This window comes from Heloderma suspectum, chromosome 4 (assembly GCF_057233095.1).
Source record: "Heloderma suspectum isolate Gila_16-S chromosome 4, 16-S_ref, whole genome shotgun sequence".
In the NCBI taxonomy this organism is placed as follows: Eukaryota; Metazoa; Chordata; class Lepidosauria; order Squamata; family Helodermatidae; genus Heloderma; species Heloderma suspectum.
In genome coordinates, this window is record NC_139461.1 from 259,476,118 (window position 1) to 259,490,765 (window position 14,648).

General features: G+C 44.4%; 1 protein-coding gene across 2 annotated transcripts in view; it reads left to right on the top strand.

Annotated features, from left to right (window-relative positions):
• TAFA3 (TAFA chemokine like family member 3) overlaps positions 1 to 14,648 on the top strand; it is a 202,168-nt gene that overhangs the window by 94,930 nt on the left and 92,590 nt on the right. For both annotated transcript variants that reach the window (XM_084853471.1, XM_084853470.1), the window contains exons 2-3: positions 9,407 to 9,495; positions 11,657 to 11,772. In XM_084853471.1, coding sequence (XP_084709597.1) covers positions 11,658 to 11,772 — 115 coding nt within the window. In that variant the 5' untranslated portion in view covers positions 9,407 to 9,495; position 11,657. The remainder of the gene's footprint in view (positions 1 to 9,406; positions 9,496 to 11,656; positions 11,773 to 14,648) is intronic.

The following is a 14,648-nucleotide window of genomic DNA, read 5'->3' on the forward strand; positions in this document are numbered from 1 at the left end:
ATGTTTCTCTCTGTGTCTCTTCTCCTTAAAAAAGAAAAGGGATGATTTGGCTCTTCTCCCATCCTTAATCCACTTAGGGTTGTTCACTCCAGCACACACAGCTAGGTCAGCAACAGCACAGCGAGCTCTTGAGATCCTCTCTTGTTCTGTGTGTGTGAACAATGCACAGTGCAGCAGGCCCCCCAGTATAGACAGGGCTCCTTTTCTTTTATATGCTCCTTTTTTGAGCAGCAGCATATAATGGAGTGTTTGTGCGCTAAAATCTGCTTGTGGGATGCATATTTTGCAGAACTAGTAGTGTGTGGTATACAGGGGCTTTCAGTCCAAATGCAGGGAGAGGAATTGACTGATAGTGTCTCTGTGTTTTTCTTTCCCTCGTCTAGTTCTTTCACACAATGCTCACTTTTAAGCTTCAGATTCGTTAACATGGAGAGGGCTTTTTTCAGGGCATATTTGCAAAGGGCACTGTTTGAGGAATCAGATGCAATCTTTCAGTTCATCCAAAGGACACAGAGTGCCTATGTCCAGTTGGCATTCGTCCCTGGCCCCTTTGCGCTGTGATCGGACAGCTTAGGGGCAAGGTCAACATGAAGTTCATATTATGCTTTTTGATAGGAAGCTTCTTCCTGACCTCCCAGTGTACTAGTAAAGTGGGAAGGCAAGCAGCTCCTCTGAAGATGTGCTCTTCTGTTTGGGCTTGGTAATAGTTTTGCTGAGATGAAGCTCAAGGCAAGGTTAGGGATCATAGAGTTGAGGAACCTTGGAGATCATCTAGTTCAACTCCCTGCAGGCCCTGCAATGCAGGATCTGGCTTAATGGCATTCCTGACACATGGCTATCCAGCCTCTGCTTAAATGCCTCCAGTGAAGGAGAACCCACCATCTTCCAAGGCAGTCTGTTCCACTGCTGAACAGCCCTCACTGTTAGGAAGTTTCTCCTAATGTTTAGCTGAAATCTGCTCCACTGCAATGTCCAACGATTGGTTCTAGTCCTGCCTCCTGAAGCAACAGGGAACAAGTCTGCTCCATCTTTTGGCAGCTTTTGACAGCTTTTCAGATAGTTGAAGGCTGCTACCATGACTCCCCTTTATTTTCTCTTCTCCAGACTAAACATACTCAGCTCTTTCAACCATTCCTCGTAGGGATGGTCCAAGTCAGACTAAGCAATCTGCTTAGTTAAGGATAGAGCTGGGGTTGCCTTGTGGATCCTTATGACCTCAGACAAGGTCCTGTCAAACAATCTTACTGGGAGTAGTCCATGTGTGCAGCATCAGGTTCATGGAGGGCCCTATTCATACAGTCATTATCTGCTGTGTAATAACAGTGTTCATGCACTTTTAACAATGATTTTAACTGCTTTGATGCATGACCCAATCAGCTGCTCCATTGTGGTTTCAACAGAGATTTTGTGGTGGGCAATGTATAGTCAAACAAGAGAAATTGGCTGCATCAGGTTACCCTAGCTCAGCCTTCCCCAACATGGCACCCTGCAGACGTATTGGACTATAATTCTCATTGTCCCCAGCCATTGACCGTGCTGTCTGGAGTTGCATTACAACACATCTGGGGGATACCAGGTTGGGGAAAGGTGCTGTAGTTGATTAAAAGGAGGGCAGGGCTCCTGGACCTTGAACAGTTGCATAGAAAAGCAAAGTTCAAAAGTACAGCATTTTATGTCATATCCCCCTTTATTGTCAGAGCAGCTTTCATAAATCCAATTAGAATAACAGTAAAACGTAAAAGAACATTAAAAATACACCCCATACAACCAGGAAGCTAAAATAGCAATAGGAGCAGTAAAACAGTACAAGCATTAAAAAAGCCGCACGTTAAAATTACTCATTAAAAGCCTGGACAAATAAACACAAATACATGAAGCCTGATGCCGATTGTCCTTTCAAATGTGAGGTTGACAGAAACTGGAGGGTCTTCATATGCCCTACTGATGCTTGAAACCCATCAAAGTGAGCTTCAGACAAGCCACCTTGAGGAGAGACTTCCAAAGCTAGGTCACCACCACTGTGAAGGTCCTCCAGCTTCTGTCAACATCACTTTTGAAAGGATGGCAGGATAAGGCTGCTAATTACAAATTATCTATCTATCTATCTATCTATCTATCTATCTATCTATCTATCCATCCATCCATCCATCCATCCATCCTCCATGGAAAAAGTTTCTCTTATCCATTGGCGACAAGAACCCTCCCTCCAAATGGCATCCGTTCCAGGGTCTTCCCTTGCTGTTCCACCACCCTGTCTTTCTTTTGTCTGAGGTTCAGCCACTTGGCCTTTTGCACACGACTCTATCAGCCAGAACTGTAGTATGCACATCCTTGCAATCTGTATTAATTGCAAGTATATTAGTGCTACATACAGTTGACCAGTCGTGCTTGTTGCTGTTTCAAGCATGTTAAGAAGGAAGGAAGGATATTATAATGGCAGGTAAAAGCAGTTGCTTGCTCTTTTGCAGATGTCAGAGCATTTAAATGCATGCAGATGGGATGATGTGCACTTCTGACAAAAGTTTGAAAAGAAGGCACATATTTCAATATGGAGCTCCAGTCATTATAGGCAGCACTGTTGCGAGGACAGTGAGCTAGGATGGATGATTTGCAAATAATGTTGTTTATATTTTAAAATAACCTGGCTGGGAAGAGTTGACATTTTGCTGCTGAAAGATTCCAACCGCAGGAGGACATAATAGTATACCTCGACTTCAGCAAAGCTTTCAACAAAGTGCCCCCAATATCCTGATTAGCAAACTAGCTAAACATGGGCTAGATGAAACAACGATCAGGTGGATCCACTGTTGGCTACAGAATCAGAGAGTGCTTATCAATGGGATCTTCTCAAACTGGGGAGAGGTGATGAGTGGGGTTTGTTTGTTTATTTATTCAATAAATAATGTTCAATTATGTTATGTTCAATACCACCCAATAGCCGACGCTCTCTTCGGTACCATAGGGCTCAATCCTGGGCCCAGTGCTCTTCACCATTTTTATTAATGACTTGGATAAGGAGGTGCAGGGAATGCTGATCAAATGTGCAAATGACACAAAATTGGGTGGGATAGCTGGAAGACAGAAACAAAATTCAAAGTGATCTTGATAGGCTGGAGTGCTGGGCAGAAAACAACAGAATGACATTTCCTAGGGATAAATGCCAAGTTCTGCACCTAGGAAAAAGAAACCAAATGCACAGTTACAAGATGGGGTATACTTGGCTCAACAATACTACAAGCAAGAAGGATCTTGGAATTGTTGTAGATCACAAGCTGAATAGGAGCCAACAATGTGATATGGCTGCAAAAAAGGAAAATGCTCTTTTGGGCTGCATTAATAGAAGCATAGCTTCCAAATCCTGGGAAGTACTAGTTCCCCTCTACTCAGCACTGGTTAGGCCTCATCTAGAATACCATGTCCAGTTCTTGGCACCGCACTTTAAGAAGGATGCAAAAAAACTGAGGAGGGTTCAGAGGAGGGCAACGAAGATGATCAGGGGACTGGAAACAAAGCCCTATGAGGAGAGCCTGAAAGAACTGGGCATGTTTAGCCTTGAGAAGAGAAGACTGAGGGGAGATATGATAGCGCTCTTCAAATACTTGAAAGGTTGTCACAGAGAGGAAGGCCAGCATCTCTTCTTGATCATCCCAGAGTGCAGGACACGGAATAACGGCTCAAATTACAGGAAGCCAGATTCTGGCTGAACATCAGGACAAACTTCCTGATTGTTAGAGCAATATGACAATGGAACCAATTCCCTAGGGAGGTGGTGGGCTCTCCCATACTGGAGGCATTCAAGATGAAGCTGGACATCCACTTGTTGGGGATGCTCTGACTTGGATTCCTGCATTGAGCAGGGGATTGGACTAGATGGCCTTGTAGGCCCCTTCCAACCCTACTACTCTATGATTCCAGGGTGGACAAGATAAAATGATGCCAAGGTGCAGCTGTGTTGGGATGTCCCTTTGGGACATTGAGACATTTGGCACTAAACAGGTTTTTTTGGGAGTCTGTATGTCTGGAATGATGAAATGAGAGGCCCTGCTTTTCCAAGGTTCCCATATTGTGTGGAAAAGATTCTACCCACATGCAGTTGTATGTGTACCAGCTCTAGGGATGTCCATCACTGGGAAATCTGGCCCTTTTGGGCTCACTGGGCTTCCATGGCATGCCTGACTTGTCTTGCTTTTGCAAGCCAAGCTGCGTGGTTTTCCTGAGTTCTGGGGACTTTTAATGCCTTTTTTTGGCTCAGCTGTACTTTGTGCAAATAGAGATTTGTGCAAATTTCAGCTGTACATTGTGCAAGTTTGCATAATTTGTGCAAATTATGACAGTAATTTGCACAAATTATGCAAACTTGTCTAATTTACAGCTGAAATTTGCGCAAATGTTTTTTACGCAATTTTTTAAAATGGAAATTGCACCAGCTGGCCCAACTTGTTGTGCACTTCCCCTCCCACCCCCCCAACACACATTAATTGTAGTGTTTACACAAGACTATACTCATTATTTGCTAGGGAGGATGAGCAGCCTCAAACTTAGACTAGATATGCTGGAAAGGGCAGCGAGGGACTTTCCTTTGGAACATGTAGGGAGATAGAATGTAGGGGCAAGTGTGTCTGCTGGTCCTCCTTAGAAGAGGGATGGGGAATGCATAGCCGTACAGATGTTGTTGGACTGCAACTCCCATCATCCCCATTGGCTGTGCTGGCTAGGGCTGATGGAGTTGCAATCCAACAACATCTGGAGGGTCACACATTTCATGACCCTGCCTTAGAAGGTTGAATTTGGACGAGCTGACTGCAAGCCATGCCAAAAAAACAGAAGTGAGAGAAATAATCTGAACTATTAGTCTTGGTCCCTGTGTGATAAGGAACCAATCAGTCACATTGCTGGGGTTCAGCTGAGGTGGTGAGGTTCAACAAGGGCCAAGACTTCTGTACCTTTAATAGTTGCTTAGGAGGAAAAAATGGAATATGGACGTGAATTTCCATTGGGATGTATGTTTCCCACTGTTGTGCTGTGATGGTTAGAGATGTTTCATCTTCTGAAGTTTTCCTTTCACAACTATCTAAAAACCAGGACACCTTTCTGAATTAAACCTAGCAATTTTAGGCTGGGAAGTATTTGTTCTAGCCCTTTGTTCTAGATTTCTGGCATGGCTCTTTCTCAGTGTACTTTCCTTTCCCTAGCTATGCATTCCTCTTGTCTCTCATCTCTCATTCTTTGAAGTTTGGCTTCTATGCTTGCGTGGCAGAGTATGTATATCTGTGCAGTGTGTCTGCATAGACTCTGACAGTCGACCTCTGCTTGGTTCAGGTGCTGAGGGTTTGTGCTAAAATGAATGGATCTCATCCTCAGTTCAACTTCAGGTATTTTGAAGTTGATTCTTGATAAAATCAGAACCCTGGCTCAATTTGAATTTGTTAAAATTACTAGAATTACATTGAATTAACAAATCCTCACCACTGGTTTAAGTAATATTGAGTTCTTTTGAGGTTGGATAAGCCTTTTGGGGGAAATCACATTTCCAATCCCTTTGCAAAAGTTTGCAAAGAAGAAGCAAATCTGGACTACAGATTTGTAGAAGTGAATCTGGAAAATTCAATGTAGCCTTAAATTACTTCCTGCAGCTGTGGCATCTAATGCAAACAATAGGAGATTAGGCCGCCCTGGCTCTCCTGTTCTCACACATTTTGTAAAGAAGAGGAGCAGGTTAAGTTTAAATGCTCTCTCCAGTGAAGAGAAAAAATATCGCCATGGGCAAATCGCCAAGTCATCCTGGGTGGCCTGCTGATCTCTCCTGAGATGTAGGCCCTATTCACGTGTTCTAAATGTGGATAAAGTAAACTCTTCATGTGTTTCTGCCGTTCTCTACACATGGAGGGTGACTTTCTGAAGGGGAGAGACGCTTCTCTCTGTGGAGCCTCTCCCCATGATGTGGAACTCTGATTTTCCAGGGTTCTAAGTCATGGGGAGAGCCCACGTATAGAAGAGGCTCTCCCCTTCAGAAAGTTGCTCTCTACCCATGGAGGGTGATGAAAATAGTGACAGAGGGAGGGCAAAGCTAGTGCAGTCGTCCCTGCTTCCCCTCCCCACATATTTACACATATTTAGAATGCCTGAATAGGGCTGCTGCATTTCTTTAATTAAATGACCAATGACCAGGAGAAAAATAGGCCTTGCTGCCCCTGGCCAGAGCAATCTCACGGATACTTAACCCAAACTTAACACTACCCCCTTTGACAGTGGAGGCTGGTAGCTCCGATGTCTTTGGGGCGGTGAATCTTCTCTGGGTTTCAGTCAGAACCAGTCAGAACTCTAAAGGTGCTCTGCTCTGCACCTTGGATAGTTCCTTTAGAGTTCTGACTGGTGCTGACTGAAACCCAAAGTGGATTCACCACCCCCATTGACATCAGAGCCACCAGCCTCCACTGCCCTTTTTTCTCACACTGTGCATTTGCAACAGCTGCTTCAGAGTTTAGAAGGAACAGAGGTCTAAATCGGAAGCCTTTTAGGCATCTTCCTAGAAAATGTGGTGGTTCCCAAAGAACAAACAAACTGGAATAATGGGCCACAATAAAACGAAGTTTAAGAATTGCTGCCATCAACTGAAAGATTAAAACACTGACAGATAAATCATTATAAATCCAGTGCATGTTTTGACAAGCAACAGCGGTGAGCTTGCCCTGTGCCCAGTCTGGGCTCTACATCATCACAAACAATGTTCACTCACTATCTAGCTCACTGTAAATAAATTCTGATTGGGCAGTAAACTTTAACAGCTTCTGTAGCTGTTCACTCTGGACCCCGTTAAATCCCAGCAGGTGATATACAAGGCTGTGAAGATGTCATTTCCCCCATCCTTGGTAAATTGGGCATTTGTAGGTAGGGCCCTTTCTCTGTGACTGATTGCTGTCCCTTGCATTCCCTGGTCCTCGAGATGTTCCTGGCTAAAGGGCCAAGAATGGAATGAATAGTGTGTGAGAGAGAGAGAGGGAGAGAGAGAGAGAAACTCTAGAAAATAAATTCTGAATAGTGTGTCAGAAAATGCTGTTTATATCTCAGCTGCCATAGGCCCTGAACTGCCCACCAGCCATTCTGCAGCCCCCCACCCCCGTTCTCCCCCACAACTCTTACCACCTCAGAGCTACTGCAGGTGCTGCAGCCAACCTGCTTCTTATCCCTGCTGCTATTCTCACTTCTCAGGGTTCAGAAAGAACTGGGCAGGCCAGCCCTAACATTGAGCGGGCGAGGCGGCTGCCTCAGGCGGAAGACGCTTGGGGCGCAGAGCAGTGGAGAGCAGAGCTGTCCATGCAGTGCAACCTGCCGTGTGCCCCATAAGCTGTTCTGCTCTCCTCAGGTGCAGACAGTGGAAGATGCTTTCCTGTAAACACTGTCAGCGTAGGATTCAGCTGCCAGTCAGCTTCTCAACATGGAATGGGGAGGGCGGGCACCATCTTGTCCTTTGCCTCAGGCAGCAAAATACCTTGGGCCGGCCCTGGAACTGGGAAAGGTTTCTAGCAGCAAGCTGCTTGGCACACATTCCTTGCCCCTGCTCTGCCTCGTACTTGCTGGCTCACAGTGCAGATGTCCCATTTATCCTATGAGTAGGCTACCTCTGCCAGAAAAGACTGCCAGCTCTCTCCTCAGGGGAAGAAAGGTACTTGCCAGTCAGTCTTGCAGCTGCATTCAGGATAAAATTACCCAGTAGTTAAAACACAATGCAATCTGAATACAGTGCCTTGTTGTTCCACAGAATCTATTGGTGGCTTTCAGCAAGTCCTGATTCCTTAGCATCCCCCTTGTGTATAGATGGTATGGAAAACTAGACCTGCCTATATGATCTGTATTCCCTATTAGGATATTTTTTGAGGAAGGCGTTTTAGTCCATATCTAGATATATAATGTTAAAAGATGAACAGTGGGATAGTTGAAAGGAAGCTTGGAGTCTGGGTGTTTCCAGCTGACGATATCTTTCTCTCTCTTTAGTGGTGAATGCAATAGTTAGCTTATCAAAGTATCCATGTTATCATTTGGTATTTTGGTTCTCAGTATTTTGCAGGTGATAGAGTTTTATCATTTTCCTGCTTCTCCAGATCAGGTGCAGAAACATAGTAATCAGGTGCAGAAACGTAGTAAAATTCTCCACGCTGTTTGGCAAGAAAACTCTCCACACCATTTGGCTTTACAACTACAGTTGCAGTTTTTGCCAAGGAAGACAGGGCCATTTGACCTTAATTTCATGAAAGTTCCTAATGGGCTGTAGAATTCAAATCCTTCTTATGTCATGGTGTGATCTGTTCTGGAGTTACAGTCCGTCTTAGCACCTCTTCGCCAATGGCAGACAGAGAGGTTCTCTGAAAAACTGTACCTGTCAAAGCTCATGGGGACATCAGAGCAGATTAATCAAAGGAGTTGAGAGGAAAAGCAGGCAGAGGTCAGAACTTGAGGAGGATAATTTTTTTAAATGGAAATAAATGCAGCTTGTTGTGTTCTCTGGGCCTTTGTAAGTACCCAGACATGTAGGCCCTTCTTTCAACCCTTTTGAAATAATCTGTTTTTCAATAGATTTCATAACACTCCTTTTTGTCTATTTGACCTCCTTCAACAAATCCCATCAAATTTATTTGCAGGAACACTTTTTACTATGGTGGCCAGGTGGGATTGTGGGAATATCCTAAAACATGGGCCTTATTTTCACATCCAGCTAACAACGCGATAAAACTTAATATAAAACTTTTTAAAAGTTTAAAACTACAGCATAAAACTAAATTAAAAACCAGAAGCAAGGAAAGGCCTACAAATATAATAAAAGATTTAAAAACAACAAAAACTCAGTTCTGGAGGGAGGTAGATCCACAGTTTTGTGGCCACAGCTGTAGATACCTTGCTTCTGGTTTGGAATTCATCATTTCTTCCCTGTTGTCCCAGAAAGTGGATGTGGGTGGGTGAAAATTCAGAGAATCCTAGCTTTGGGGGAACAGGTGAACTGAAAAAACCCATGCTGACTGTGAGTGTAGGGGAGCAGTTATTTGACTGCTTTGCTGCATGTGCATATCCTGATGTGCCCTGAAATGCCAATGTTTTCATGTGATGCTCTGTAAAACATAGAAATGGTGTGCACAGAGAAATACTCAGAAGACCTCAACTTGTGCATGAAATCAGCATGGATCTGTTTGATTGGCATGCTGCCATTAGCCTAGTGTTCCACAAGTCCTCAGCAGGGATGAGAGGAAGAGGAATGGCTGGTGGCTGAAATATGGGGAGGGCAGGAGGAAAAGGATAGTTGATCATCCTGCTTATGGAATTGTGTGCAGGGAGGCTCAGCTTCTGAGTTGTTCTGCAGCAATTTCCGATAGGCTCTGTCCACTGAAAATCTAAGCTGCTGTTTCTTCATTTTTAGATGCCCTGATGTTTGCCCTTCTTTGCAAATACCGAGTCTATCTAAGATTGGCCAATGTACAGGCAGTAGCTGTGAAGCCCCAGTAGGAGGTAAGTATAATTGCTTAAACACATTTCAATTTTGGGCCTTTCTGTGCCTTCACAAGCAATCATGTCAGAAAGCTGGATGTATCCAGCTTGGCACAACAACAACAAGAACACAGGTGGAAACTCATTGGAAGATACAGAGCTTTGAAATGGCCCACTGCCTTTATGCTATTACTGCCCCTTTGCTTTGCCTCAACATTTTTATGGGCTGAACTTTGCACCTATGTCGTTTGGTACAAAAAGAAAAGAGGTTTGCTTGCTTGTGCAGTTAGTGGGGCTATACTTGTGCAACTGCTAGCGGACTTGGTTCTTCACAAGGCAGCCAAAGCAGAAGTTGCAATGTTTTGATAAAACAATAGCAAACTGGTTTCTTGGGATTTAAGCACTGTGGATTTCTGTAGTTGCTCAGAGCACAGATATGGTTTCTGGCCTTCCTCTCTCTCTTTGCGACAACCACAGGAAGTGTGTTACATTCATGCTCTTTCCTGTGTTCAAGAACAGGTTGTTGTATTGGTGTTTCTCAAGGTTATCCTAACTGAATTTACTATGTTGCATCAGCCTGACCTGGGAACAATTCAGCCACTACCATATGTGGAGCAACATGTTCAAGTGCTACCATGTAAACTGTGCAAACCAGTATTTAGCAGCACTCCAGATCATTGGATAATCTCGTTTTCTAATCTAGATTCATATGCAGAAGAAACCATGCAGCAGTCTCATTCCAAACTTCTTTTGCAAATTCTTGCCATTAAGACACTATTCTGTTGGTCTCAGTTTTTTTTTTTCTTGGTGTGTTAATGTTGTTTTAAATTTTTATTTCTCTTTAGCCTTCTTGGAAATGTTTAGAGGAAAGGTGGGGTATACATAAGAACATAAGGAGATCCATGCTGGATCAGACCAAGGGTCCATCTAGTCCAGCATTCTGTCCACACAGTGGCCACCCAGGTCCCCACAGGAAACCCACAAGCAGGGCCTGGGTGAAACAGCACCCTCCTGCCCATGATCCCTGGCAACTGGTGTACCTAAGCTTACTGCCTCTGGTACTGGAGGTAGCATATAGCCATCAGGACTAGTATTATTGATAGCCTTCTCCTCCATGAATGTGTGTAACCCCCTTTTAAAGTCATACAAGATGGTGGCCATCACTAGGTCTTGTGGTAGCGAATTCCATAGTTTAAATGCGCACTGTATGAAAGTTTTGGATGATGATGTAGCTGCTTACCACATGGATCCATTGGATTTCCCAATGGAAACCCCACTGTATCATTCCCCAGTGGAAACCCCACCACATCTTTGATAGTTGACAATGACATAGCAGAAATTGTTAGCTCCTCATGGTGAGTAACTGTACATAATAGGTCACCACCCAGAGATGGCTGCCACACAATTTAGTCTGGAAAGTAAATCAGGCTAACAGAGGCTTTTGTGTAGTTCTTCTGATGCTTAGAATTGCCAGGCAGTTACCCTACTCCACTGAAGAGTATGATGTTGTAGAGGGGGGTTGGCAATCTAGTGCCCTCCAGATACTTTGGACTACAACTTCCATAAGATCCAGCCAGCATGGCCAATGATCAGGAATAATGAGAGTTGTAGTCCAAGATACCTGGAGGGCACCAGGTTGCCTACTCCTGGTGTAGATTATGTGGTATGTGAGTGTCCGCACATGTATGTGCATACAAATTTCATGAACATGTTTTTTCCTTTAAAAGACATAGACTTGGATCTCGACTTTGCTCTTGCTGGCGGGACTATTCCCTGAGCAGAGTTCTGCTTAAGAAATGCTCCTGCTGGCGGAAGGTGGAAGGAGGCAATTTTTGTCAGTTCCCCCATCCTCCAGCAGCCCGTTGCACCCTCCAAAAATGTGATTCAAAGGGTTTTGGAAGCCTTGGGACCTGTGTGTGTGTGGAGGGGGGAGGGACTGCAGGGGGAGGGGGAATTAATAAGAGCTGCATCCTCCCCCATTCCATCAGTGGGATCCTCTGTTGGATCAAAAGCCTGTTATGAATAGAAGGCTAAGTTAGGATCCAGCCCATGATTTTAGAGGACTCCAAATGTTAAAAGCATGTGTGAATTGCTGATTTGGGGGGGAGGTAAAAAATTCATTTAGGAATGTTCTCTATCCATGACATAGGAGTTTTTAATATTATTTCTTTTTCCATGACAGAATGAGTGAGAGGGACATCCGAAGCTTGAGCAAAGGGGTATTGGTGCTCTCTCTCTGCCTTATTATGCTATGGGGAAGGCTGACACTGGCCTCATCACACCACAGAAGCCATTCAGGTAGGTCCAAGGATCTTTCTTCTTTCAAATATGCAGTAACTGCTGTTGTGATGAAGCTTTGACTCAGTGCAAATGTGCAGTATTATTCATCTGACTTTATGCATCTCCAGAACGTAGAGGAGTTGTAAGACAATATCAGCTGGACTCTTCCAGAAGACTGAAATGATACTTTTGAGGGTTATTGTCTGAGATAGTTTGAGAGGTATGCTCTGATGTAATCTAGATGCATGTGTATGCATAGTGCCGCTGTTCTTTTAAAATCATTTCTTTCTCATAGCTCATTGTCTCAGAACTCCCTTAGCTGCAAAAAGCCAGCAGACTGTTGACAGTGCAGAGGAAGGAAGAAGTCAGCCTCACAACAATGTGCCCATGGCCCAGTACTGAAATCAGTAACACTGGAGCTCAGGTCCTCCCCTGTTCTTTTCCCACACTGAGCCAATGTAGTGGCGAGAGTGTTGGACTGGGAGTTGGGCGATCCATGTTCTAGTCCCCACTTGGCCATAGAAGCTCACTGGGTGACTTTGGGCCAGTCACAGGCTCTCAGCCCAACCCACCTCACAGGGTTGTTCTTGTGAGGATAAAATGGAGAGGAGGAGGAGGAGGAGGAATATGTATGCCGCCTTGGGCTCCTTAAGGAGGAAAAAAGGCAGGATATAAACATAATAAATAAACAAACAAACAAATAAAAATACGTTCTCACAGGTGCAAAAGGTCAGAGTCAAAGGCTTTACATATGCCCCTGCTCCAGAACTGCCTTCTGTTGGGTGGAATTGACATGGGCATGTGTGGTTTGGCTTCTGCCTTTTCTAGAAGAACTTGGCTGAAGCTTGCCACCCATGTGCTTGCTTGAGGGTGACCACTACTTGCCCCAGACAAGTGAACCAGTGGCAAATTGCAAGCATGCCTTCTTGGAGAGAAGGCGCACAAACGTCAGAACACTTCTAGAGTTTTCCTCCTTTCTTAAGATACTCAAGCCCTTTTCAGACATCCTAGCATGTTCAATGAATGCACGTGCAGGATGATGTGGGGCACAGTGGCCTCAAGTTCCATCCCTGAACTACACATATTCAGTGTAATGTCAGAAAATACACTCCCCCCCTTCATGTCCAGCTGGGCATATGGAGGGGTTTGATAGTCCTGCTTTTCCAGTGTTTCTGAACAGATGGAGAGAGCCCTCTAAAGTTGTACTCACAGATGTGCTTTCAGACATTACAACAAAAGTGTGTAGGTTGGGGGACAGAACCTGCTGTTTTGCATCTCGGACACACCCATGAATGTTCATTGTACACAGTATAACATGTAAAAAAGACTTCACATAAATGCAGCACCCAAGAATGCACCACTTTGAACCATTTGTCTTGTGTATAGAGAGAAGGGTTGGTTCCCTGAAGCAAGTGTACCCTGCTGCATGCAGAATTTTATGCAGAATACAAAACTCAGTAAGATTTTTCAAAATAGTAAAATATGGAAGGATCTGTTCATTACGGTATGGAACTCCATTTCTTTTTTAAAAAATATTTGGTCTTAAGCCCAAAGCTAATTCTTGTGGTATTTATATTCTTGACATATTTATTGTGTCCAACAGGAATGATATAAGTGGTAAATCTTTTTGCTAGTATGACTGGTAAAACTGGAAAAATGTATGATTATTCCTACGGTGGGTATAACATTGTTTGCCACATTTTTAGATTTAAATACTGACCCTTTATTTTTAACTGCCGTGAGTTCTAAGCAACTCTTATTTACGTTAGTCATGTTAAATGTTTATTTGTGTTGGTCCTAGGGCTGATGCAGGTCAGAAATCCCATACACTCATAAGTATGTTGTTGAGTGAGGGATGAAGTTCTGGTGATGTAGGGAGTAATCTAAATGTTGTACTGTGAAGTCTGGATTTTTCAGACGTGAATAGTTTTGTACATAGTTAACACAACAGCAATCATTCATCTTGTATGCTAAAAACTGCCTTACTGTTTTTGCCATCTCATGTGCTATGGAGCCTTAGTGTTGGGAGGTCACCCCTGTTGCCTTCTGAAATCCTCAGGTAGCCAGAATCAACACGCAGACAATAGGGCTCTTTTCCAAGGCTTTATTTCCATTCAGCCTAATGACGCTTACGGATGCTAATTGATTGATCCTACGAGTGAGACTTAAGAGAGCTGCCTACATGGGGGTTCTAATCTTAGGAATCAGTTGATCTCCATTTGGAGGGGAAGGCGGGAAACCTCTGAACTTATGGGCTAGGAGGAGAGAGCCCACCCCTTTCCCGTGGGGCATCAGGGCGCTGCTGTTGCCGTCGCGCCAAGCGGGCTGAGTGCCTCTTCTCAGTGCCCGCCATCTCCTGCTTGACACTGCGCTGGCACCTAGCATCCAGAAACTGCTGTTGCGCCTCCCTCTCCCTGCCAGGGTCACTATCACTCTCAGGAATGTGTACCGGGAGGGGCTTTCCCCCTGGCTGCGCCTCTGTACAGCGCGCGGGTTCCTCTCCCATGGTTTCTATCTCTTCCTCAGAATCAGAACTGCTTTGGGGCTCTCTGGGCTCCAGTCCAACCCTGACACATAGGCAAAGGAAGTTCAGGATGTGATGACTTCGAAGGTTTTCTGTCTGGGACTTGCTTCCCTAATTGCTCCATGCTATAGGGAGCAATTAAAAGTGACTGGCTGCTGAAGGAAGTTGTGGACCTGTTTCTATTTGCAGGCTTGGGGGAGCCTCTTTAGTTTACTGCAGGTGTCCAAATCCCGTTGCTTCTGTCTGGTATGCATCTCAGAGTGTGGTAGGAATTTATGAAGCGAGAGAGAGAGATCAAGAAATGCATAATAAGCACCTGTCTGCAGACAATAAAGGCAAATGCTGCTTCAGCATCAGAGGTGTATCTGCA